The 25,491-nt window shown below is 43.1% G+C and overlaps 1 protein-coding gene across 1 annotated transcript in view; it reads right to left on the bottom strand.

Moving 5' to 3' along the window:
- The window catches only part of fstl4 (follistatin-like 4), a 158,770-nt gene that overhangs the window by 26,324 nt on the left and 106,955 nt on the right, over positions 1–25,491 (bottom strand). The window contains exon 5 of the mRNA XM_076102694.1: positions 24,235–24,355. Coding sequence (XP_075958809.1) covers positions 24,235–24,355 — 121 coding nt within the window. The remainder of the gene's footprint in view (positions 1–24,234; positions 24,356–25,491) is intronic.

Genomic DNA, 25,491 nt, shown 5'->3' with positions numbered 1-25,491 from the left:
CTGGTCTCTTTCCAATAGCAGAACGACACAATAACATCGTTAGCCTATCATCTTGCTGCTGTCTCTCTTAAACATGATCGTCTCTCTACCTTCAGTACGTTCATGCTGCTGTTACGCAACCGTCCACCTCCCCATCTCCACCCAATCTCTGCAGATTCATCAGCTTCATCAACTCCTCATTCTATCAGCCACCACCACCACCACCACCACCAGTGTCTGGACTCCACGAGGGGATTTATCTTGCTGCTGCTCAGGGCAGACGCCCCTCCATTACAAATCTCCCTTTGCGCCAAAGACTCCAAAGACAATATCATCACATATCATTTGTTCACAATAAACAATTATCTTTTCTTTATCTGGCTTGTCTCTCCTGATTGAAATGAAGTTCGGTGAGCAATTCCCTGAGAAACCTGAATACGAGCAACACGGGAAAAAACAAACGTCATAAACCATGTCTGCTTGTGTCTAATCAATAATATTCCACTATTTACTGAAGCAAGATCAACATAAATAATCTGTTGTATGTACTGATCATTTAAAATAACTGAAAATACTGTAAAGAAATAGAGCTGAATGATATGCAGACCACATTTCCTGCCTTTTCAACTCAATCAGCTGATTTGGGTGTTCCTGCCATTCCAGCAAAACTAATCTTATTTTGCCACAAACTATATTAAACTTCATCTTGTTACTGTCGGACTTAACAACCGTCCTTCCACAGCAGGGGTTGTTTATTCCTTTCAGCTCCCATAATTAGCAAAGCAGTGCCAAGCATGGCATCTGTCCAATACGGAGCTGGTCTCAGATCACAAATGAAGTGGCAGAGTTGTTTCAGACTAAGCTACACTGACTCTGCTGATATATTTTTGATGTAGTTAACATGAATGTTCCACCCACATGTTTGTGCTGAGTTACCTGACTCATGCTTCCTCTCTAGGCACCGCAACTCTATCAAATCTGAACCTATAATGGAGCACAGACCTACATGAACAGACAGATCTAAACATAAACATCGTCCTTTAAGACCTGCAATTGATGATTTAACAACAGTTATGAAGCCGGTATAACAACAAAGTTCCATCTCAACACCCACATGGAACAATATTTCATCGTCCGAACACACTTCAAGTAGAAGCCTAACAGACTTTGAAATGTTTGTGGGGAACTTCCTGTCCAGATACAGACTTTGACAAACGCTGCTGTAACAGACCCCTGGCTATAGCTGTCCGTTCCACATAGCTCTCCAGGTGATAGATATATCCGGGTTGACAGCTCGGTCTGTCAGTGATATTTCAGAAGGCCTTGGGTACAGTGCGCTGCCAGTTCCAACAAAGTTATGAATCAGCAGAGCAGTAATTTGGGTGGCAGAACAGGCTTTGAGTGCCATGTGGACGGATGAGGGATGAAGCGCATTGATCTGGCTTGGAGGGGTGGTTCCAGGGTGGTACTGTGCATTTCAACAAGACCACATCTCACATTGAAATGAATACAGTGCATGGAAGTAAGACGTGTGGTTTGCCGTGTCTCTCTGTAGCAGTCGACTGTTCAAATGGATATCTAGTACGACTTGATTGCTTTAAAAGGTATAAAAGCAGGTACACAGTAGACACAAAAGTTGTCTGGCAATGACTCTTCAAAGTTCAGTCAGAGCAGAAGTATAAACTGTTATTAATAGACCTTCTCTGTACCTTATAGGGGTGACTCGCATATATAGTTCTGAAATATTGACTGGTGAGTTATTTGATTTAGGAATGAATACCTTCATGACAGTGGTGAAAAAGATTTTCAGCTCACAGCCCCCCCCCCCCCCCCCCCCAGCAGGGCTGGATCACTGCCGTCTACCTACCAAATCAAATAGGAAATGTTCCATCAATTCAAAATGGGCAGCTGTGTGTTTGAATATGTCCAGCAACAGCCTGCCAACCCTTCATATTTGGTCAGTCTAAACTTTCAAACTTTCTGCTGATGTATTGGTGCTCACTTTTAATGTCTGGCTGAAAGGCCATGAGAAAAAAAGCAATACAAAACCACATTTACCTTCGTTAAAGATGGAACAGAAGTGAAATGAATCCTGACTGCATCCAAACTCAACCCACTGAGGCTACAGTTATGAGACCAAGAAAACAGCATTTTTATATGATGAAAAATGGGCATGTAAGCAAGAAAAAGGTGTTGATTGCACTTTTGTTAGGTCTATGACATTAGGGGGCATTTTAAACGTGAAGATTTTCTTGTCATCCAATTAAAAACAGCCATCTGTTTATTGCAGGTCGGCCTCTAGTCTTGATATTCACAAGTGTTAAAGCTAATGAAGATAATGATTGTCACTATTCAACATACACCTTTTAGTTCAAGTTAGCTAATTACCTAACCCACCTTATCTCTGCCAGTGAGATACTTGGGTTTTGGTACCATACACACAATGGGCTTCATTCACTACGAAGTGCGTAGAAATGTTCTTATAAAAACAAATGTGCAAAATTACTGTTGGATTCTTGACACGTGCCACCAGCCAATGTTGTTCGTACGAATGTGCTCGTGTTAGTGAATCAGAATCGTTCTCAACTGACAGGCTCATGCATGCTAGTTGCAAACCCAACTAATTCTCTCTCCAAGGAAATATGTTTGCCTCGAGGTTGATCGTGGAGAAAGCGGCCAAGTAGTTGTGAAAGAGGGAAGCGTGTACCCGAAAGCAACAAAAGGTATTGTTTTCACAGGAAGGATGATGATGGAAAATATTTAAACCAAAGAAGCTTGGGCTGCGATAATGAATGTTGTGTTTGAGAAACAGGCTGTGGCTCAGGTTTGATATTAAATATGAAGGAAAGAAGTGGAGGAGGAGGACAAGGACCGACTGATCTGTCAGACTCACCGCAATTACTTTTCCAGATTTAAGTTTTAGAATCTTTATCATTTATACACAGTTTTTGAATAATAAATGAGCCTAACTTTTAAAATACATCAGTGTTGATTCTTGTCTCAACACAAACAAAGAGGAACAGGCCTACATATAATACTGATAAAAATGATCATTGAATAAATAAAGAAGAAAATAATTCAACAAAGAATGTAATTCAAGCGTTTTGTCTGTTCAAACATCCTTTCTCAGATGACCCAGACAAGTTGCATATCCACAGGCAGCTCCTGCTCTGGCCTGGCTGGCTGGATGAGGTTGTCATGGCATTATCTAGTTAATGATTCCTACAGCCCCCCCCCCCCCCACCCCACCCCACCCTTTCCCGAAATAGCTCCAATGTGCAAGTTAATAATTGACTTTCAGGGGAATTGAGGAGCTCCACTGATCGATCAGCCCTGCTAACTGAGCTATGGACGGGCTGACAGGGCCGACGGTGAGGTTTCAGTATCCAGCTCTGAACAGCACAGTGAGTACAGAGAGGAAGAGAGATGGAGAAGGGAGAGAGGAGAAGGGAGAGAGGAGAAAGGAGAGGGAGCGAGGACAAATATAAAGAGAAAGATGTAAAGACATTCATGAAACAAAAAGAGCTTGAGTGAAACAAGTGCGAGGAGAAAGAAAAAAGAACAAAAGATCTGAAAACGATAAATAATAGAGCTGAAATGCGAGAGAAAAATAACGTGACAGAGGATGAATGAATGAAAGCCGTGCCGAAAGACCGGCCGAGGCGGCACGGGGGCACAAGAGAGGGAGTAAAAATGTGTGCGAGATGGACGAATTTGATGCAGAGCACGTAGCAGATCTCCCAGGGAATAACTAATGTGGCGAGCTTGAGACTGCAGCTGAGAGAGTTGTCCCTTTCCACTTTTATGAGACCAGCCCCTCGTGAGCTGGAGTAAGACATCAAGCCACAAAGCAGAGGAGCAGAACACCAAGACTTTTTCTTTTTTTTAAAGCGTAGGACGGATAACATCCTGACGGTGGACTAGAGCAGAGAGGTAGTGGGGGGGCAGAGAGTGAGGCGGAAATAAGGGAAAGAAAGACAGATGGAAAGAGTTGAAGGTGAAGGAGTGGGACGTGAGGAGTCATTTGGGGGCAGGAGGCAAGAATACAAGCTGACAGGCATCCGTTAAGCATCAACAGGTTTGCTGATTTGTGGGTCAAACAATCAAGCATCCAGTATGCTTCATTGAGGAATGGTAGCATTAAGAAAACAAAATCTTTGAATTGAATCTCCCTCGCAGGGACTTGGCAAGCTATGAGATAATAATATAATGCGTCGTAATTGGTGCAAAATGAAATAAAACACTGTAAATAGTGTAATCTTGGTGTAATTATGCTTCCTCATCAATGATTAACATCAAGATTCCTAGTGGTGAATACTTTCTTCTAAAGTGGTTTAGGGGCCATGTTTTTCCAGAACAAAATAATTAGGTTTCAGTCTGTTCCTCCCCAAACAATCCAGTGTAGTCCAATTTAAACACGTCTCAGCAGTCCTCTGCTTTGTGTACAGAATGAACGGCTGCTGAGGATCGCCGTCTCTGCAGAGGCAGGTGGATCTCACACGTAGTTCGTGTGCTGCTTGTTGCATCTGTGCACAAATGGAGACAGAAACAGTCAGAGTGGCCGGTTGAGAGAGAAACTTACAACATTTACATAATTGTTTTAATCAGTACTTCAGTGTCTGCCTGAAGTTAATGCATGTGTGTTTAACTTTCAGACAGCCGCATTACTAAACATGGCCCAAAGCAATAGACCCTCCAGCTGTAGAAATCTCTTCAGAAACCAGACCCACAGGATAAAGCAGCACTTTGCATGTCAGGACACATCCCGTCCCGAGCTCTCCTAAAATAACCCTCTCTCGTGACACCACCATTACTGTGATGGCATCTTGGCACACTGAAGTCAGTTTGACTGACAGTGAAAACACGTTTGGATTGATCACAAACTGCAGTCACCACCTCGGACAGAATCACCAAGGAGGAGGAAGTTGTTCAGTATGAAATCGCTTGTGGAGAAACATACTCATTTTAAAATGACCACTTGTGACCACGTGATGGATGTGAGCTTTGAGACTTTATTGACAGAATATGATTGTTAATTGTTGTGGTTGTTAAAATGAACTGAAATAATCCTGCGGGTTCAAATTGACGAAACACGAAAAACACGATCAACTCCCAGACCGGACAACACCGTGAGAGCGACCTGTCAAACAAAAAGTAGCCCCGCCCTAAAGCATCCCCTGCTCTATGGTCTGTTTGACTCTAAATGGACCATCATTATCTGAACATCATGCTGTATTGAAGAAGACTTGAAACTAGAGATTGAGACCATAAACTCATGTTTACAATGTTTACTGAGGGAATAAATCAAGAGAGAAGTAGAGTCATTCTCTCATAGACTTCTATACAACCAGACTTCATTATAAAAACAGAGCTCTCTCTCTCTCTCTCTCTCTCTCTCTCTCTCTCTCTCTCTCTCTCTCTCTCTCCAATCTTTCTATCTGAATCCTAAGACACTCACATTGCACATCGTTTTATTTCTAACGCAGCTGATTCATACTGAGATTGTAATCTCCCTTTGAAGTGCCACAACACGACTACATGTGATAGTGTCCTCTCTGACTCTGCACAAATGATCTCGGTGTGTCCCTGTGCATTCGGTATGAGGGCTGCTCTCTGCAGGTGGGCTGCAGCTATTAGAAAATACATCATCTGTGTTTCAACCACACCGACACGCTGAATTATTGTCATGTTACATATCGTAATGGGCATGCACATGCATTTTTTCCTCAGTCAATCAGTAACTCTGCACTCCCGCAGCGGTTAATTCTCTGCACACACTGTATATCACCCCACATATTGTGCATACATACTGCTTATTTACTGTCTCTCATACGCACTCTTATCTATTATGTACACACTAGCACTAATTCTCTCTGTCTCTCACCCACACACACACAGAGACGAACTTGAGCTCTCTCTTTGAGAGTGCTGGGGTGGTGATTATTCACGGGAGGGAGATGGGGATGAGCAATCAGCGGCCAGCTCATTAATCACACTGGATGCAGACCCTTAATCTCCTCCACAGGTACAGAGGAATCCTCTGCTGCCGCTTCTCGTTGCTTAACTTCACTCTGCCTCCGTCTCTTTTCCTCCCACCGTATCATTTTTCCTTTCTGATGTTTTGTTTGCATCCTTGGCTATTTCTCTCTGTCTTTGTCCTTCTCAGAGTCTCTCATTTATTTATTTATTTTTTATCTCTGTGACTCTCTGACTGCCTGTCAGTCTTCCTTTCCTTCTAAGCCTTTTTTTTTCTCCCCGGTCTTAATCTGCCTCTCTCTCTTTTCCCTGTCGTTCTACTTAAAGTGCCTCCTTGCCTGGCCGTCTCTCTTGCCGGCAAAGCCGCGGTGGTGCTTCTCCTCTAGTAGGGCCCCCATAACTAGGCAGCACGCAAGCCTTGTTAGGATCATAAAGAAGAAACCACAGAGCGAGCCAACTGGAAGAAGTGCATCGTAGGAGTGCGTGCAGGAAGAAGTATTTTAAAACAACGTGTTCCATGCTGTATTAATAAGGCAGCAGCAGAAGTTTGACAGGCGATCTGGCTCTGCTCACTCTCCCTCTGAGGCTACACACAAAAATAAGGTTGAGAATATGCTTCACTTGGCAAACCAGGGATATCGGGGCCGATCGAGGCATTATTCATCTGATCGGTACATTGAGCTATTGAGTCTGATCCGATCCTTCTATTTCAGTGAAGACTGTACAAAACATGGACGTTGTCTCTGTTACTTCACCCATAGGGTTCCTTAAGAGCCAAAATGAAGCTCAAGGTGGGCGGCTCCCGCCGTCGCCATCTTGGCAGTGACGACGCAGCCTAAATCCCTGCTAATCTCAAAATGGGCAAAGAGGTGGAGCTTGGATGGAGGCGAGGTAGCGCCGAATGAAGCCTGGTTGCTGAAACACACCCAACTAGCTCGAAGCTGCCAAGCTACGTTGTCGCTAACCGGCTAATGTTAACCCTGTGGTTTTGTTGCTTCTGTTGTCAATTGAGAATGAGGTGCACTTTTTGTTTGACTGTCCTATCTACGAGGACATAAGAGGTGTACTCTTTAGTAAAATGACTTCCATTTATGTTGATTTATTTTGGCTGGATGACGATGAAAAACTTGAGTTTTGCTTCATGAAAGGAACCTTTTTTGGAGCAGATTTTGTTTGCCAGACCTGTGAGAGAAGGCAGAATGTTTTGATTAAGATCGAGCGGTGAAGTAACCTGTAATTTTGTAATTGAATGAAACTTAATGAAATGTGTGTCCACTGCAGCTGTATTTTTGGTGTCTTATAAACCCATGAGGGTTGGGCATGTTTTGTGCATGACACGAAAATATATATATCTATCTATCTATCTATCCTGTTGTTGGGGTTGTGCTAAGGTGCTAACACAAATAAAACAATACTAACGTTAGAATTCCACTCAGCGAAAAAATGGAGTACATGACTTGTCATTCAATCAATCTATTTATTTTCACATGAAGCAGTACGAGTAACTCAATGAAAATAGATCAATCTGATTGGGACTCCGTATCGTCAGATACTCAATATTAAACACCTCAGACCTGATCAGGGGCAAAAAAAACTCTGGGTCCTTATCTGTGAAAAGAATGAGGGTTTCGTGTTGGTTAGACGTCGATAAAAACCACTTGAGCTGTTCTGCCAGTGAATTAAAATAATATTTTTAACTTCATGCTGAGTGCACGATGATTTGATCAAATTGCTACCTCTTGCTTTATGAAAAACAACTTCTATCATTCCCCAGAACAGAACACAGTGCGACACGATGGACAAGTAAATTACACTCCTATCTTCTGGAAAATCCCAGGTTTAAAAAGCAAACACAAATTTAAAAGCTGTTGCAAACGCCTTATAAAGAAAGATAATCCTGCTGTTCTCTACAATATGTGTTACTCAACATATCTCCCGCATCCTGGAACTGCTGGCTTCTCCGGCTTTTTAAACGGAATAATTGTCTCCCCCGAATTACTTAACGACCAATTTGGCAGGAACAGGCTGCTGAAAACAGAGCGTGTTGTCTGAGGCGGGTGTTGCTGCTAAGCGCCTGAGCTCAATGCAAGGTGACAGTGAATTTAACAGAGGACGAGGCTCAATAATGAACCGGCATCAGTTGGGTAATGACAGGGCAGAACACCCTTTACTGTGTCATTCCGTCCCTGAGGGCAGGAGGAATCTGTCGGGAAAATGAACAGATTAATTGTCCGTCTGGAGGGTTCGCACACGTTTACCTTTAAGTGTTAGACCTCCAAACTCTGCAAATACTAACTCCTATCTTGCTACAATACATTCAGCATTATTTTGCTGCTCATAGCCGGGTCCTTCATTTGAAATGGAATCATTAACCTTTTCTGCAAAGTCCATTTAGCCTGTAAAGCAGCACATAATGAAAGGAAAGCTAAACCAATGTTGGCTTCTAAGCATGTCACACAGCAAGAAATGTCTCCACAACATTTCTAATATTTCTTGCGATATGACTCATGAAGGTCAAAGATACTGCGGTCCTCTTGCATTGCATCGGCCGAGATGAAAGAGAGCTTTTCATGTCATGCTTAGAAAGATACAGAACACATCTGTGTTTTTCCGAGGAGAAGCCTTTGCATCTCTAAATTCTCTGACCTTGACATTTCATACGGTGTTACTGTAAAACAAATATCTATCAGAATAAAACAAAATCAATCCGCTTTGACTTTCATTGTTAACTATAATAGCTTACGGTAACAAGCTTCAAAAATATCTGAGGGATCAATCTGACGTCGAGATTTTGGTGAAAGGTGTTAGAGCCTGTCGACGCTCCAAACTAATACATATCAGTATCTCACATGGAGGTTATGTACCCAGTTTGCTTTCTCAAAGTCTTCTGTATTAAACACAATGAATAGAGCACCGAGTTAACATTGTTATTCGCTTGCAGGCAAAAACATGAACTGTCTTGTATAACTTCAATGTCTGTTTCACGATCCATTTAAAAGTACACAGTCTGAAAAAAAAAAAAATGATAGAAGAAGAAGAGTCAAAATGCAGCATTGAGACGCAGCTTGGATAAAATGTTATCTTCACACCCTTTGGTTTGATAAAACTGACATTTTAAGTCGCAAAGGGCAAAAAAGTCAGCCTGCTCTGAGAGGCTTAATGGAAACAAGCTGACAGTGTGGAGCTAATCTCCCATACTTCATTTGGCCGGATGAGATCCAATTCATTATAGCCGTACTCTCATCTGATGGCAGCATAAGATCTCTGACAATCTGGATAATCTTTCATCTTTATGGAAACAAAAGAAGCACCCCCCCTCCCCCCTCTCTCTCCCCAGCTATGCCTCCTACTGTAAACGGCGGAGGCTTTTTCTGACAGCGTTTGCAAAGTGGTCTTTCTCATTTCAAAGCCCTCTCGGCCTTGGGGAGGAGGAGGGTAAGAGAGATTAGTGGCCTGCAGCAGAACTCTGCACGGCAGGAGCCACAGCTTGACCTGACCTGAGGGTCAGCCTCGATAGAAACAGAATGCACAATGAGACGCCCTGAGAGCTGCGTGTGTGTGTGTTTGGGCGGATGCATCCGCACAGGATTGTTTGTGTTTTAATGTCAGCATCTCAACTAATGTGCAGGCAAAGAATACAAATCCATGCACATATTCTGATGCAGACATGTACTAAACAACAATAGTCTGATTCCAGCTGCGGCACAGATGAATAGAACGGCCAATCATTGTCTTTCACGTAGCTCTCATGAGGGCTGTTTATATCCCGGGGAAAACACTCCGAGGTTAAAGAGGTCAATGGACTCTTAGGTCCAGAGTGGTGAAGTGGTGAGAGCGAAACACTAGATACTGTGGATTTGATTTGTTACGGTACAATTTAAAAAGGTTATGTTTTTTTTCTTCACAGAGAAAGAGAGAGGTCAATGTTTGACAAGGCTCGATGTGAGACAAAGACAGGAGCTAATGAGACTACATCTACAGAGAGGCATTGTTCTTCTGCATTATTTCTCTTTTATGTGCCCACTGGAGCAAAGTTATGTGTTCTGTTCGTACATTGACAGCGTCATAGTCCGAACTAATGAGTGCTGTGTTACAGCGTGACACATTAAAAACACTTATCTATCTTTAGACTCCTGCACATATTACTAGACCTTTAAGATCACCAAGCAGCCTTTCTGTGGAGTACAGAAGCTAGGTTGTCCATGTCAAATTCTCCACATTAAATTCCAGTGGTTCTTAGAGAAGAGGCCTACACATGTTCATCCATCCGGCTTTGGTACTGCAGCCAGGTCACTGAATAAAAGTACGGAAGAATATAAGTGGAGGGATATACTGTACATCACCATTTGTGAGTTCAGTTAAATACATTTTAAGAATATGAATCTATAATAATTCTAAGTGGGTTGCATGCATGTAAATGGCAGCTGAACTGCTTAAAAACACCTCTTAGGTTGCTACCGCTTCAAAAACAGTAAAATGTGCTGCAGCTCCAGCACAGTGTGCGCTCGGTACCTCGACTTCAGTTCTCAGAGATCATACAAACAGCCACAGCACCACTGTGTCTCACATCCTGACACAACACCAACGCAGAGATGTGCTCAACGAAAGAATAATCTGAATTACTGCTTCACGGGTTGTATGCCTCCACAAACCAGTCGTGTTGCAGTTTACTTCCATGTCTGTCCAAATGTCATCGCTTCTTCATTTTATCTCTTAGACATTTGTATGAAATCGTCATACTAAGCTTTTCACACTCTCACATTATCAATTGACCAGTATAAAATATCTTCTCTCCTTTCTTTCACATCTTGGTAAAATGTGGGCTGATTAATTATCAGAAAAGTGAACTAAGCAGGCGTTGTTACACGGCACCATTAAAACAACTAACAGGGTTTGAAAAAAGCTGCTGATGAGTTGATGAAGTTGATTAATTGCTCCATCATTTCCCCCGGAGTACTCCCTCTCTCTGCCGCTCTCTCTCCCCACTGTGCGATGAATTATGGGGGAATAAAGTTTGTCTACAATATGCATACACCACACTAGTAAATTATTGTGGATCCTCCAAGCATGACAAGGGTTTTGAAAATAATTAGGAAAGTTTCAGGCTAAATTGCTGCATGCTTAATGATTAAACTATATTAAGGCAGCACACACGCTGGAAGGTGGACTGTCGGCTGAAAGTGAGAAAGACTTGGATTTGACCCCCAACTGGACTCTTTTAATATGGATTTGACCTCAAGTTACATGTGACCTGTGTGTTCACAGAAGATAGTATTATGCTAATGTTTGTCACACGCTGGCTGTCACGCTAACAATGCAAGTGTGCCCAATTTTTACCAAAGGCGTATTTTCTGTCCAACAACTCTGCAATGCTGCAAAATGGTGACATGATAGAAGCTCAGCCGAGGCTGTGATCGTAGTCCACTATGAGACGTAAACGAGGAGGTATTGGAGGAGGCCTGACACGTCCGTACGTTGCTATTCACTTTCTGGCTCTTCTCTATGGCGTTAGGCCAGAGGCTCTTTCTGCCTGAATGTGTGGAAAAAAGTCTTGCACCCAAGTGCCGCCAGCACAAAATGTACTAAAGAAGCAGCTTAGACCTTCACCAGGCAATAAACAATGCAACTAGAAAGATGCAGCAAGGTTAATAATCTTTTGTTCCACCTGCGTGTTCATCTTTTGTCTCTTCGTAAGTCGGCTCAGTGGGTTCATGGCTCTATGCCGATAGCATGATTTCTGATTTGGACATCAGTTATAGGATGCTAGAGAGAGCTGCATTATTTTGGCCTGTTAATTATTAAATGTGTTCATATTTGAGTTAACTGTGGGACATTTGGGTAAATGCACCCCTCAATAGCACTCTTGTGTCTCTCCACTCACAACAATGCGCGAAGGCAAAAAGCTGCAACAGTTATCTCAAGAAGTCGACCGTCATTAGATTTCATTCTGTCTCACCTCACGGCATTAGATGATGTTCTATTTATTGAGAGATGTATGTCCCTCTTCCTCCCAACCAGTGCAGCCTACCAGTCTGCTATCCCGACTGTCACAGCTCTATTTATGACATCGACGCATCAAACTTAAAAGCCTCTGAAGTTTTTGGAGGATTCTATGTTTTTACGTTTGTAGCTTGTAGCTGGGACTCAGCCTGGCAAAACAACACAAAAACATACTGCATCACCTCAGTACAAAAAAAGCCTCTGAGCTTTAACCCTCAAGCCAGCTCAGCGCATGTTGTTTCACACTGCTGGGTTGTTGCCACAGGAGGTATTGAGTAACACTAACACTCTGCTGGGAGCGTGCAGCATTGAGCTGAGCCGCAGAATCAGACCTCACCCCCCGGGAATAAAGACTTTAGAGATTTGGGATTACCTGCTCCTCTATCATCACCTCCCCTCGATCATACGCGCCTGCGCCTCGATATCTGTGACTGTTTCAGCTTTCTGGAGCTGTCAAAGCTGCACTTTCAAGGTCTACTGAACAAAAATAAAACACTCTGGCTTTGGAAATTCTCTGAAAGCGTCTAACTGATATTGGCTGAAAGTGTGGGCGCTCTTAAAGGAGTGATTCTAAAAGGCTCAGGCCTACTGTATGGTAACTGAACCTTGTCTCTGTAACGATGAGCTAATCTGCCGGGTCTCGTTTAGTTTGGTTTGTCCATTAAATCTCCTCCAACTCAAGCACAAAGGATCGTAGGCACACCTGGTCCGTCTCAATGACTTAGAATACACGTACGTATCAGTGAGATTTGGTGTTTATGCGGTTTTGTTGTGTTTTGGTGCCGTTTGTCCCGTCCTGTCGTGCTGCACAGCTGTGTTTTGTGGATTTATCTCCTTACAAAAAATGACACGCTTGGATACCTGCAGTGCGCCACAGATGCAAATATAAATGATTGGCTTCCCTTTATTGCATCTGGACCCTTGGTGTTCAAGATAAACATGACTGAGGAGGCGTGCTTGCTTGTTTGGAGTGCAACAGCGTACTTAATTATACAAAATTCACTACTTCAAACGGCCCGATGCTGCCAAACTCTTGTACGGCGTCTCCGAGTGCTACTGAAGTACAACCTGACACGTCTTACTCAGGGAGTTGAGAGGAACAATGACTCATTCACTGTCTCCACTGAGTTACTGTTACCCCAAATAAGGGTAAAAACTGCAAAAAGATGAGTATGTGATCTTCCGTTCCCTCCATCCTTCCTTTCTCCTTGTCATCTCTCATAAATACCCTCCACATCTTCCCCACACAATCGTTTCTGCTGCCCTAAACTACACATGGTGTATTTCCTACATCTTGTTTCCTCCTCTCTTCCCACTCCAGCCTCCTTCTCTTCCTCAAAGTCCCTGATTGCTCCTCACCTTGCTGCCTCGCCACACCTCTGCACCCCGCTCGACCGTGACACGCGGAAGCCTGTAATTATGCATCAACTGCTCTTCAAAATCCTCCCCGTCTGTCTCCTTTCTCCACACTTTTGGCCCTCGCCCAAATCTTGTCCTCTCCTTCCTCCCTGGTAAAACACATGTAAACAGGCGGCATCACCGCGCTAACTTTAGACCTCTTTTTGAGGTTTTTCTTTCTTAAACAAGCGTTTCAGCTGGGATGCATCTACTCCCTCGTACTCTCATTCTTTCTCTCCTTTATCCGGCTCCACCTTCTCTCATCCCTTTGTAAGATCTCCCTGATCAGTTCCACCGTACAAACAGAGGAGAACACAACTCTTATGAAAACACAACCTTATCACTGTAGTCAAGCCAGCTGGACCAACTGGCGGTGCTTTACACAGAACAGATGTTTGCCCGAGGAAAACAACACTCCCTCTGAGTGCATCTGGGGGATGTATTTCTTACTTTTCTCACACAGGAATGTTGCAACAGCAGAGTACCTAAAAGCTAAGGTTATCCAGCCATAACGGATTATGTGGTGGTACTCTAACCTTGTTTGGGAGGTTTTTTCTTCTTCTATGAATCTGCTGCTATATTCTTTTCTTTTTTTTCTATTCAAGAAAACCTTTTTCTTCACTTTTTCTTTTCCGTTTGCGTGCTGTGTTTATCTCCTTTGTTCCGAGAGAACATTTTCAAAGCTGATGAAGGTGGATGCTGGAGGAGATTTCGCGGAGGAGATGAGAGGAAAAAAAAGGAGGATGAGTACCACTCCCATTCGAGCACACACACACACACACACACAAACGGAGACGCAAACACGCATCCATATGGGCACACACTTGTTTGAAATTGAAAAAAAAAAGAAAGGGAGAAAAGGGGGGGGGGGGGGGGGGTTACACCAAAGAGGCAGGAGAAAGAGCAAATCAATGGAGGCATGATAATGAATTATTTCCTCGCCAGAGAGGGAGTTCGAGGAGAGAGATAAAAGCAGGCCACATGCTGCGCCACTAACAGCCTGCGGGGCTGCTGCCTGTGAATTATGGCGCTTTGGAACACACTTGCCGCCCTCGGGACCCGCCAGTTGCAAAGGAAGGGCGAAAGTAGAAATAAGGAAAGCCGTGAAGGGGGGGGGGGGACCAGAGAGGAAACGTCGGAAAGGGCAATAGGTCAAAGCAAAAGCCCCTCGAGTCCCTGCAAAGCGTGATTTACATGGCTAATTAGAGACTTAAAGATGAAATTAAAGTGGTGGAAATGAAAGAAGGATGGATAGATGGAGTTCAGGGCAATGGAGATGCAGGGGGGGGGGGGGGGGGCAGCGTTGGATGGGATTATTCGGCATGTGTAATTATGAGAGATATTAGATATCTGGTAGAGCAGTGATGGTGTCACCAATGAGAAGTCGTGTCGTCTTAATGAGCCTTACATGATGTTCCAGATGTACCGTGACATTCTCTCCCCCCCATTACAACACGATCTGCATTTAGAAGGCCCAGATCACGCCACTACCACGAGCCGCAGATGACGAATGAATTACAAGCACACTTTACTGCACCGTGTTTAACATTCCCCTCGGCAGACATTTGTCTAACTCCTCTCTTTGTTCTTCCTCAGCAAAGACGTCCTGCTGAGATTTTTCCCAATTTAGGTGCTTGATTTAGATTAAGCGGGTACAGCTAAATAAAAGAGTTGTAGGAAGTATACCAATATATATATATATATACTCAAATAACCTGTTAAAATGTGAATTATAGGATCATTTAATACCCAATCTGTTGCTGCAATCTGCTTGCGGCTGATCATTTTAATGCTATTCTATTAGAAGCAATGGCACAGTGGGAACCTCAACTGAACTTCTTATTACTTTTTTTTAAATTTCTCTGCAACTGTTACAGTTTTATACATCATCCATCTGTGATGTTAAATACCTTTTACTCGCTGTAGTCATTTAGATTTTGGGTGCACTGGCTTTCCCCCAACTTGCCTCATCTACTTCATTTATTAATTCACTATGTTTCCTAAAATGTGTTTCGACATCCCTGAGAGAACAGCCGTTGTTTTTAAGTCTCGTAGGAAGGAGCAAATGCAATGGAGCAGTAAGAGCAGCCGAGTTTTGCCAGTTGAGCAGAAATCACGGTATAATTCGTATGCCAACCCGGAAGGAAGCGTTGTTCTGGTTCCCTCGACTAAAAGCCAATGGGATTTTATGAACCGGAAGTACAAAAATAAGCGAGAATAAGTTTAACACCTGACCGCCATTAGTTGTTCAAGCTCGGAGAACTCATCACAAAACCATCGTGAAACAAAGAGAAACCACAGTTTGGGCCGATGAATAATCTCATCCGTTATTACTGACGCACAGTTAAAGGTATAAACACCTGGGCTTTCAATAATGTTGGATTAATATGATAATTAATCCTCTCATGTTTATTGTCAATGTAAAACGTATTGTGATGTTCCTACGGTGCAACATAAAGGTGGATGTCAGGATGCGGGTAGAGGATGTTTTACTTCGACACTAAAGCGTTTTAAAGCTGCTTTTATTCAACGTCGAGGAGTTTTTCACCTAAACTGAACCACTCTATACTCCTCAGAACTAATAAACAAAAAGAGGTCGTCACAAGGAACGAAGGAACACCTCGACTTAAATCTGTGCATTTAATGTATTTTTAGAGTTCGATGAGAAGATTGATATCGCCGTGTGATGCCGACGATGGAGCCAGAAGGGATCAGATCTCTGCTGTTTGCCTGGCAACCTCACGGTGATGATGGCAAGATTCAAACTCATGTCTTAACTTTTCTGTTTGTGAACGAGTTAAACAAACAAGACACAAAATGTTCATTAACAATTTTTAGAGGTATATATTCATATATATATACAGTATATATATTTCACTTTAGAGAGAGCCAGGCTGCAACTGCTTCCAAATCTCCATGCTAAGCTAGGCTAATCGCCTCCTTGCTCCAGCTCAATATTATATTGTTTTAAGAATGACATTCAAAAGGATCAAATGTAGTTCCCAGGTTAACAAGACTCCAACAATGCCTCCAACACAGTCAACCTTTCCCAGACGCACAAGGCTTTGTCTTCCTGTCACACTGTTGCCGTGTACGCGTCTAATCTAGCAGATGTTTACAAAGCTCGGATGTCTCCGCTGAGGGTTCCACTGAAGAGTGCTTCATAGTGCCTCTGATGCTGCGCACAGTGCGTGTATTTATAATATCAGAAAATAAATTGATGGCCCGCTGTCTCCAGATACCCTTTGAGGAGCACTCATTGTTTTTTCACTCAGGTGCAGAAAACACATCATTGCTTCTTTGTGTATCGAGGGCCTCGATAAGACACCGTCCGCATGTCCTGTTTATGTTGCCACTTTTACTGCCCCTTCGCTCTCCTCTATGCACAAAACACTTCCACCTGACTGCAGTGTTTGTAACACTTTATCTCACAACACAAAAATCTAATCACTAATAACCGATTGTGCACGCGGCCCATGTGGCTTACTTCACTGCCACTCTTCCTGTACCTCCTCTCCTCCCTGCTCCGGGGGAATCGTAGCTGCATCAGCTAAGTGTTGTGCTAAATAAATGATTCGGACGTTAAACCGACAGTTGCCATGACGACTCACTGGGCTTCTCTCCCCGTTGTATTGCGATCAGCGTGCCGGATGACCACCGGCTGGAAGGTGTTTGTGTCAGCTTGTGTATACGTGACTGTATGTGAAGCGCATGTGCACACGCGTTGAGTGAGAGTCTGTGTTTGTGAGGTAAATCATGCAAAACTGGCAAGAAATATTAAACAGGAAGCGGCTAAAAATAAGTGATGAAAGCTGAAGAGATGAAGATGTAGCAGTTTGTACTGTTACACATTTGTCCAATTATAGGTTATAATCCGTTACATCAGCATATAAAATGGGATGTTTCCAGTTTCTATTGCTATTGATTGATATTATTTCAAACTATATCTTGTCGACAGAAGCTGTTTTATTTGCCGCTCTGAACAGATGGCAAAAAGCTTTTTCCGTAGCAGCGGTGGTTTATGTTGTGATAACGGAGAAGATCTAAGTGGTCACTTTGAGACGCAACTAAGGAGGAACATACAATGAAACCTACAGGTCACAAAGGTTGCTTTTTTCACTTTTTCTGAGGAAAAATCCTTCGCAAACAATTCTGCTCTCTGACCCAACCGACTAAAGACCGCCTCGGCTTTACAGTTTGCTTTTTGTGCCATCTGAATATGTCATTTCCACAGGAAATAGATGAAGTTAAAGATGCCAGATACTGTTAATATATTTGTGATGAATATAGATCAAGCCCAATCCCAGAAGCAAACTAGATCACATGGAACAAGTATCCCTTAATTAAACAACAAACGGCAATACATCCCATCACATACACAATATGTAGTAAACAATCAGTGTCTCTCTCAGTGCGGCGTGGGAAGGTGCGACCACAGCCTCCAACAGTCCCTTACCTGTTACTGCGTCTACCTGACTCTGGGTAATTACCCAGGAACAGAGATGGCACTTGAAAAGTGCCAGAAAGACACACACCGGCAATTAGCGGCATAGGTCCATTGAGCGGTAATGAGGCGTCAGACACTAGCTAGGGGAGAGTGAGCAGGAGGGGAGGAAAGGAAAGGAAAGGAAACAGTAAACAGGAAAACGGAAAAAAAGGAGAAAAGACGAGGGTGTGGTAGAGATAACATGGACAGGAAACAATAGAGAGCAGAGGGGAGGAGATGGCATTGAGTGGGTGCAGAGGGAACCTCCGAGACCTCCGGTTCAAAGTCACTTTGTTGTTCAGAGCTTAGCTGGAGGTCTCTCACCCTCTCGACTGTCAGAGAACGACGTGCATCCCCGTGTATAACTGAAATCTGATCTCAGCGAGATCATTTGTGCAGATTAAGGGCAAACTTGAGAAACATGAAAGATCAAACCTTGATGGGACCAGGCATCCAAACGCAGAGATACTATCTCGCTGCAGAGGCGTCGGGACTCTTTTAGAGCTTCATTGGATACACACAAGGTGTAAAACGGAGACAGAGCCCAGCGGGAATAATAGTTTATCCCGTTGCACCAGCAGCACCTGCGCTGTTATTCAATTCAGACGAAATATTTCAATTGTGATATGTTTTGTGCTGCTGAAATGTCAACCCTGTCTCTTTACATACAACTGCAGAAATTTGCAACAGTAAACACATTTTGGACTAAATGTGATGCCGTCTGGATTTCTTAATTCAGAAAGCGTCTCATTCTTTCTCTTAACCTTAACCAAAGGGCTACAGAGACAGAGAGCATTTAAGCCCCGTCCACCCGGGAGGGGAAACAATCCATTGCTCTCCATTTACAGTGAATAATGAAGCATTCCTGCTCACTTCTGTCGGCTTACAAACAACAGAAATATACCTCAAAGTTACTGTGTGGTGGGAAGAACTAGCAAGAGGGTAATGAACCCAGAACAACATTTTTATCAGCTGCCTAACCGAAAAACTGAGGAAACGAGCGATAAGACGTGAGGCATCGGGAAGAAGAATGGGAAAACTGTGGATCCTGACAGCAAGGATTTTGTCTAAATGTCAGTTTAAGCCCAACTATATTTCTATAACAGTGGTTGTATAGAAGACAATGAGAAAATGACTCTACTTCTCTCTTGATTTATTACCTCAGTAAACATTGTAAACATGAGTTTATGGTCTCAATCTGTAGTTTAAAGTCTTCTTCAATACAGCATGATGTTCATTTAGTACATTATGGTCCATTTAGAGTCAAACAGACCATAAAGCAGGGGATGCTTTAGGGCGGGGCTACACGGTGATTGACATGCCGCTACCAGAGACGTATACGGTGTCTCTACCACGGTGCCACTCCTCGGCAGTCTACATATGCTCACTTCCATTCACTGGTTGCAAATAGCCTAGATGGGGACAGCCAAGACGAAAATGCATTTCAACTCGAGGCTTCGAAACCAATGGGTGACATCACAACAACAACGTCCACTTCTTTTATACGGCTAACAGCTAACTCGTCCCATCGGCATTTTATCAAAGTATATCACACGGGGTGTGTTTATCATTTAATTGTCAACTGCACCCTTACACCCGCGATCATGTTTCTTCCCACATTGATATTGATAAAACAGATTAGTGCAATATCATTTCTTGGGGAAAGGTTTGGAAGTGATGAGTTAATTCATTGATTCAATGAAACAAGTTCCCCATTGCCATGGTACCTCTGAATACCCCACTGATTACAGGGATGCACTAATGTCGATCTATTATGCTGTATATGAGGATGCATATGCATGCTTTTATGTGGTTGTAGAGTTCATCTATTGTGCGTTCCAGAGGCATTGGTAAACCTGTGTTCCTGTTCCTGTGTTTCCACTTTCTCTCGTTTCTCCCACTGGCCATTTCTCTCTAGAGAGGCACTTCTCCATTCTTTCAGCACAGACTTGTATCAACAACACTTCTTCGATTTCATTCCCTCTCCTCCTCCTCGTATCATCCCCCGCTTCCATTACTATTTTTGCTACTTCACACTCTCGATTAATCAAACCTGCCGAGTGGCCCTGTCAGTGTGGCCCAGAATCTCCATATGATTCCACAATTATAAACTAACAGACTCGCAGTGGAGGAAGAAAGCAAACCAACCTCGGGAGGGAAGAGCTGCATGTGGGGGCAAGGTGGAGAAACAACATGAACAAGAACAAACACTAGCCTGGTCCTAATTAGATGCTCACCAGCTGTGTGCTTTCTACAGTTAAATCAAAAGCCGGACTACTGGCTCACTGCGTGGCACCGTAACAACTAATGCATCTGTTAACACGCACTAACAAGGTCTGCAGCTGTATAGTAACACGCTCAAGTAAATCTCTATGAGTCAAATACATTTAACTTCATGAATCAATCTGAAGATTAGCACCCTCGACGCCATCAAAATACTTCAAGAAGCATTTTACATTAAAGAGAAAACTGGAAAACAGGAAAACAGGGATCTATCAGAAAAATAAATAACAATCTTGCCAATGTAAACCCATGATGATGGCAAACAAAGAGGGAACTGAAAGATTAAGTCATGAACATTTCTCTTTAAAACATCCCATCATCTTCCTGCTGTCTTCCTGCTTTCCCACATGTCCTCTTTCTTCTCGTGTTCTTCCTCCTTTACCTCTCTGCTGCCATCTCTGACATTGAGGAATCGGCTCTGGGGCATTGGTTTGAATTCATGACCATCATTGTTTATTTCTCTTCTGCTGCTCTTCACGCTGGTCTCTGCAGGATCGGGAGGGTTTCCGACAGTCCGAAAGTTTCCGCATTAGGAACTTTTAAAGTTTTTCACCAAAATAACACAGTAAGGCCTCCGGTTTCATGGCGGCAAAGTGAAGGGTAGCAGCTGATCCTGACATGGGTGTGTAATCACACTGGTGGAGGTGCACCATGTGATACACAACTAGAAGATAAGTCTCTTCCCCTTTCATCTGGAGAGCCTCTAGATAGGACACACAGACTAAATCAACTTCTTCTCTGACTTGGTTTAAGTCACTGCATCTTTAGACAGGTTTAACAAAACCGCGGTTGAATTTCTTCCTGCTTCCCCTTTTTTTTCCGGTCTAAAGTTGTTAAAACAGAGCAGCTAATATTGGTAGAGAGAGCAACAAGTTAGCTGCCTCATTCATTCATTCATTCATTGAAGTCGACCTTTACATCAGGCATACATCAAATATGTAGAATAAAACTTTCAATCGGATATTTTTCTAGTTTGTAATAACATTTGTCTTGAAATCGTTTCCTTTGAACAGCTGACTTTTGTAAAACGATACGAACATATATCATCGCAACACAATACCAGAGAAACTGGATGAGTAGCTTGCAGCTGTGAGGACACATGTTCTATTAAAAGCTAATTCAACGAACACATGTTCTGTACAAAACTCCAGACAGGTGTCAAAGCCAATATTAATATCAAGCACAGATAACTGACTGCACATTTACAAAAGGTTGCTCGCCCTACATAATGCACACGCAGCCCATGTATCGCCGCAGGGCATCTTGTTACACATGTATCCAGAAAGGAGCTCTGACATTGTGTGACCGTATATATATTATCACTGCAGGCTTTAGATATCTCTCAATAAGCCTGCTCACCTGTCAGCTTTGGGGCTTATGCACTGTTGTCTTTTAGCGAACGGTTAATTGGAAACACCTCGGCTCCGGCATCAACGCCAACGTCCGCGAGGCAATTTCCTGCACGTTTATTATTGTGTAATTACAGTGGTTATAATTCGGATACAAAGGGGCACCCGTGCAAGCCGTCCCCTCCTGCACAATGTTGACACTGTACTAAATGTGAGAAAGCAGAGACCTGTGAAACCGTACAACCTTTAAAAAGCCACAGAGCTGATTCAAAGCCATTAGGCTGTCATCTCTGTCCCCGCATTACGCTCTACGGCCAAGAGAAGGTTGATTACTCAGTCCTGCTGGAGCAAGAGGTCGCTCTCTCTGTCTTTCTGTTTGCTTTATCACTAAACTGGATAACATCGGGTGTTGGACTAAACAAGCAAACTGAGGATGCCATATTAGGCTCTGGGAACACTTACGATTAATTAAACACACTGATTAAATATTGCAAGCGTAGCATTTTGGAATTAATAAATGCAACTGATAGAAATAAGAAAATGCCAATCGTAGAAGAAGCAACGTTTTCAAAGAGACTTCGTCTCTATCAAATATATTTGATCTTGAGAAACATTTATGAATCTCTTCCCATCATTTTGTGACCATAACCTTTATCAACACACTGCTGGTTACTTGTAATACTAATAATGTAGGAATGAATCATTGGTCCACGGTTGTACTGATTGGATTAGAGCGCTGTCTAAATGCCTGAGACGTAAATGTAAATGTGATTGCCAGAGACTACATCAGTAAGATTCAGTTAGCATCATTCTTTTGTAATAATAAATCCATACTCGTGGATCAAGAAATGGCTGTTTGAGTAAAATCTACTTAACAGAAGAACTAAGGAGGCAGGGAAACAAAAGAAAGGCCATAAAAACAATCTGCTGGTCTTGTTAAAGGTAGAATATGAGGAAAAATCGATAAGAATGCAAACATCTCAGGAGTCTTCTCCAAGCAAATTCGCCTCTATTAAATTCGTGGTAAAACAAATAAATAATAGAAGATGGATTTGGGTGGCAACAAAACACAGATATTTGTAGAGCGGTGCGCTTGACAAGCATTTATACATTAAATAAAGCAAAGCCAACAAAGAGACCAGAACCACACAATCTGCACTTCTTAACAGTGACTGTGGGAGTAACAGTGAAGCTGGAGTCTTCTTTTTGGGGAGCAGCCAGATGGATTTGATTCTAACATCAAAGCTGCAGAACAGAAAGAAAGTATCAACACAGGAGAACCGTGGGAACCAAAGGAGGATCCCCGAACACATTTCTAACCCCTGTTTTTTGGGTTACGGGGTCTCCAAAACATGAATACAGCTTGGATTTCAAATGTATTTCACCTGAGATCAGACAACTGGCTCATCAGTAGTATATCAACCAGGCAAAATAAATAATAATTCTCACATGAGTCTTCTATTTTCTAAGCTTGTGACCATATTGTAAATGTTCACCCTGCTAGGCACACCTGTGATTCCTGGCTGCGCTGCTTCCCAAAGTGCTCGCCGGGAAGAGCACTGACTGCGTCCCAGGAAAACACACACACACACACACACACACACACACACACACACACACACACACACACACACACACACACACACACACACACACACACACACACACACACACACACACACACACACACACACACACACACAACTCAACATTATCCAGGACACCAGATGCGCCACTCAGAAATAATTACTCCCTCTTGGCGTTGCTTTCCTGCAGCCCAACAGTTAACCTTGAGCGTCACCTGATCAATAGCTTGTTTTATTGGTCCCAGCCCATTTCTTCAACTGCTTGTCAAACATAAAATGCATTGACAAGCACGGCCTGGAGCCCTGCGGGCAGGCCTGTTGGTTGATAAATACCACCATGTGATGTCTGCTCACTGCCCATCTGGAAGGTAAGGGGAGTGTAACGGAATAATAGCAGGATGGTTCCCACTAAAACCAGTCATTAGGAGGCTAAATCAGTGGCGAGGCTTAATGGACCCCACACAAGCTGAATGTAGAGCCTTAGAAATGGCCACCTGCCACAGCTAACTGCTGGGATTCATCAACTTCATCACCGTTTTGGATTCAGATGCAGGTTATTTCACTGCAGTTTGATGTGAGATATGAAAGAAAATGAGAGAAAAAAAAAAAAAAAAAAAAAAAAAAAAAGCGAGCCTCAAAACAGGAGCTGCAGCAGGCTGCCATGGCGTCCAACACATTGTGATGCCGATGCCACAGTAAAAATGTGTGGTGGAATTGTGATTATTGGTCCTAATAAGGTGGAACCTGCCTGTGCTCTCAGCCGCCGCTCGGTCTAAAACCCAAAGGCCATTACGGCTGTTCCAGATGCTGTAATCATGGCCGGGTCTGGGCACAGGGGCCGCTGTGCGATTATCAGTTTATCCGTGGCTGAAACACTTTTGTCCTGGCGGCTGCTGTGGAGAGGCTGATTGGCCAGGAGGTCAGCAGGTTTCTATATAGTGACGACAGTAAGCTGTGTTTTTTTTTTTTTTTTTTTTTTAAAGCATGTCATTTGTACTGCATGATTTGTCGTGCAGCTAGGTTTTAAAGATGTAAAATTACAAAAGAATGTATTGGCAGACTGCACAGTTTTACATCTTTAAAGTAGTTTTACAGGATAACATGGTCTCTTGGACAAACACGTTGTGTCTTTGTTTTCTGACGAGGAAGAGGAAGACAATGAGGATGAAGGACTCACGGAAAGCTGTGTAGAACTCGTGCAGGCTGAGGTGTCCGTCGTTGTTGTAGTCGTCGTAACGCAGCAGGTCCTGCATGGTGCACTCCAGCAGGCTGTCCTCCAGGTGCTCCTTCATCGAGATCTAACACACACAACACACACGTGCCGAGTTCATTCACACAGCTGGACGAAAAATATGTGCGGCGGGGAACTTGTGGGAAGACCGAGTGATATCGGCAACTATATCATACCAGTCCACACTATTCTCACAGCTTATCACAGCCTTCACTTATCGTTTCCCTCTTCTCATTTCTATTCTAAGCTATCTGCTCTGAGATAGAACCACATCATGCACATTCGGTATAAATGTAAATTTGACATTTTTAAAGGCAGAGATATTACACACATTTAACATTTCAGTATTCTTCTAATAGGGTTTCCTTGGTATTATTGTATGAACATGAACAGCTTCATTCAGAATCTTAAAGGTGCTACATTTGATATTCAGCATTAATATGCAGTAAAAAATGACTTGCAATGTAAAGCTATAGGGGAGTAATGTCTACCTGAGCAGAGAATGAAGTCGCTGTCCCTCTGTCTGCAGTAATCTCAGCTTCTTTCCAACATAGCTGCGCTGGCCGTGCATGCTATTAGCGCATGTTAGTGCACGTGAGCGTGCCCCATTGGCTAGCTCACGTGCGCTGTTCTGCACTGCGCTCATACGGCGGTTACCGCTTATAACGTTGATCCAACCGGCAGCATTGTAGCACTTACATTTACATTTACAGTTACATATTTGTGTTTATTGAATTTGTATATTATATAGATTTGACTGTTCTCATTACAGCACAGCCTTCTCTTCACAAACCTTCCAAATGTTGCTGTTCCAAGTGCTACAAGTCGTGATCACTTGGGTTTCCAGTAGATGCAAAAGTGATTTGAATTGAATTGCCAGCCTGAATACAGTTTATCATTATAAGTGGTGTTTAGAGTGGGCTTTTTATTCCACCAATAATTAGAGTAAGATTTCCATCAGACGGAAGATGCCTCATGTACATAAACACCCGAATCACAGGAACTGACTCATTCTGAGAGTCACTCCATTCTGTGGGAAAGGGGCGGGTTAAATATGTAATCTGTCACGTAAGTGCTGCTTCTGATTGATTTCCATTTTAGGAATATCTCTGCTTTTACTGCTAACGCTGGTGCACGCGGCACCCCAGTTAATTCAAAGATGTTCCCCCGGGAAGACGCACCGCTCACTCCTCCATTGTTTGT

The sequence above is a fragment of the Anarhichas minor genome, unplaced genomic scaffold, assembly GCF_050575085.1.
Source record: "Anarhichas minor isolate MPS153535 unplaced genomic scaffold, ASM5057508v1 ptg000027l, whole genome shotgun sequence".
NCBI lineage: Eukaryota > Metazoa > Chordata > Actinopteri > Perciformes > Anarhichadidae > Anarhichas > Anarhichas minor.
Note: the sequence above shows the minus strand (reverse complement) of the source record. Positions and strands in the feature narration are given on the sequence as shown.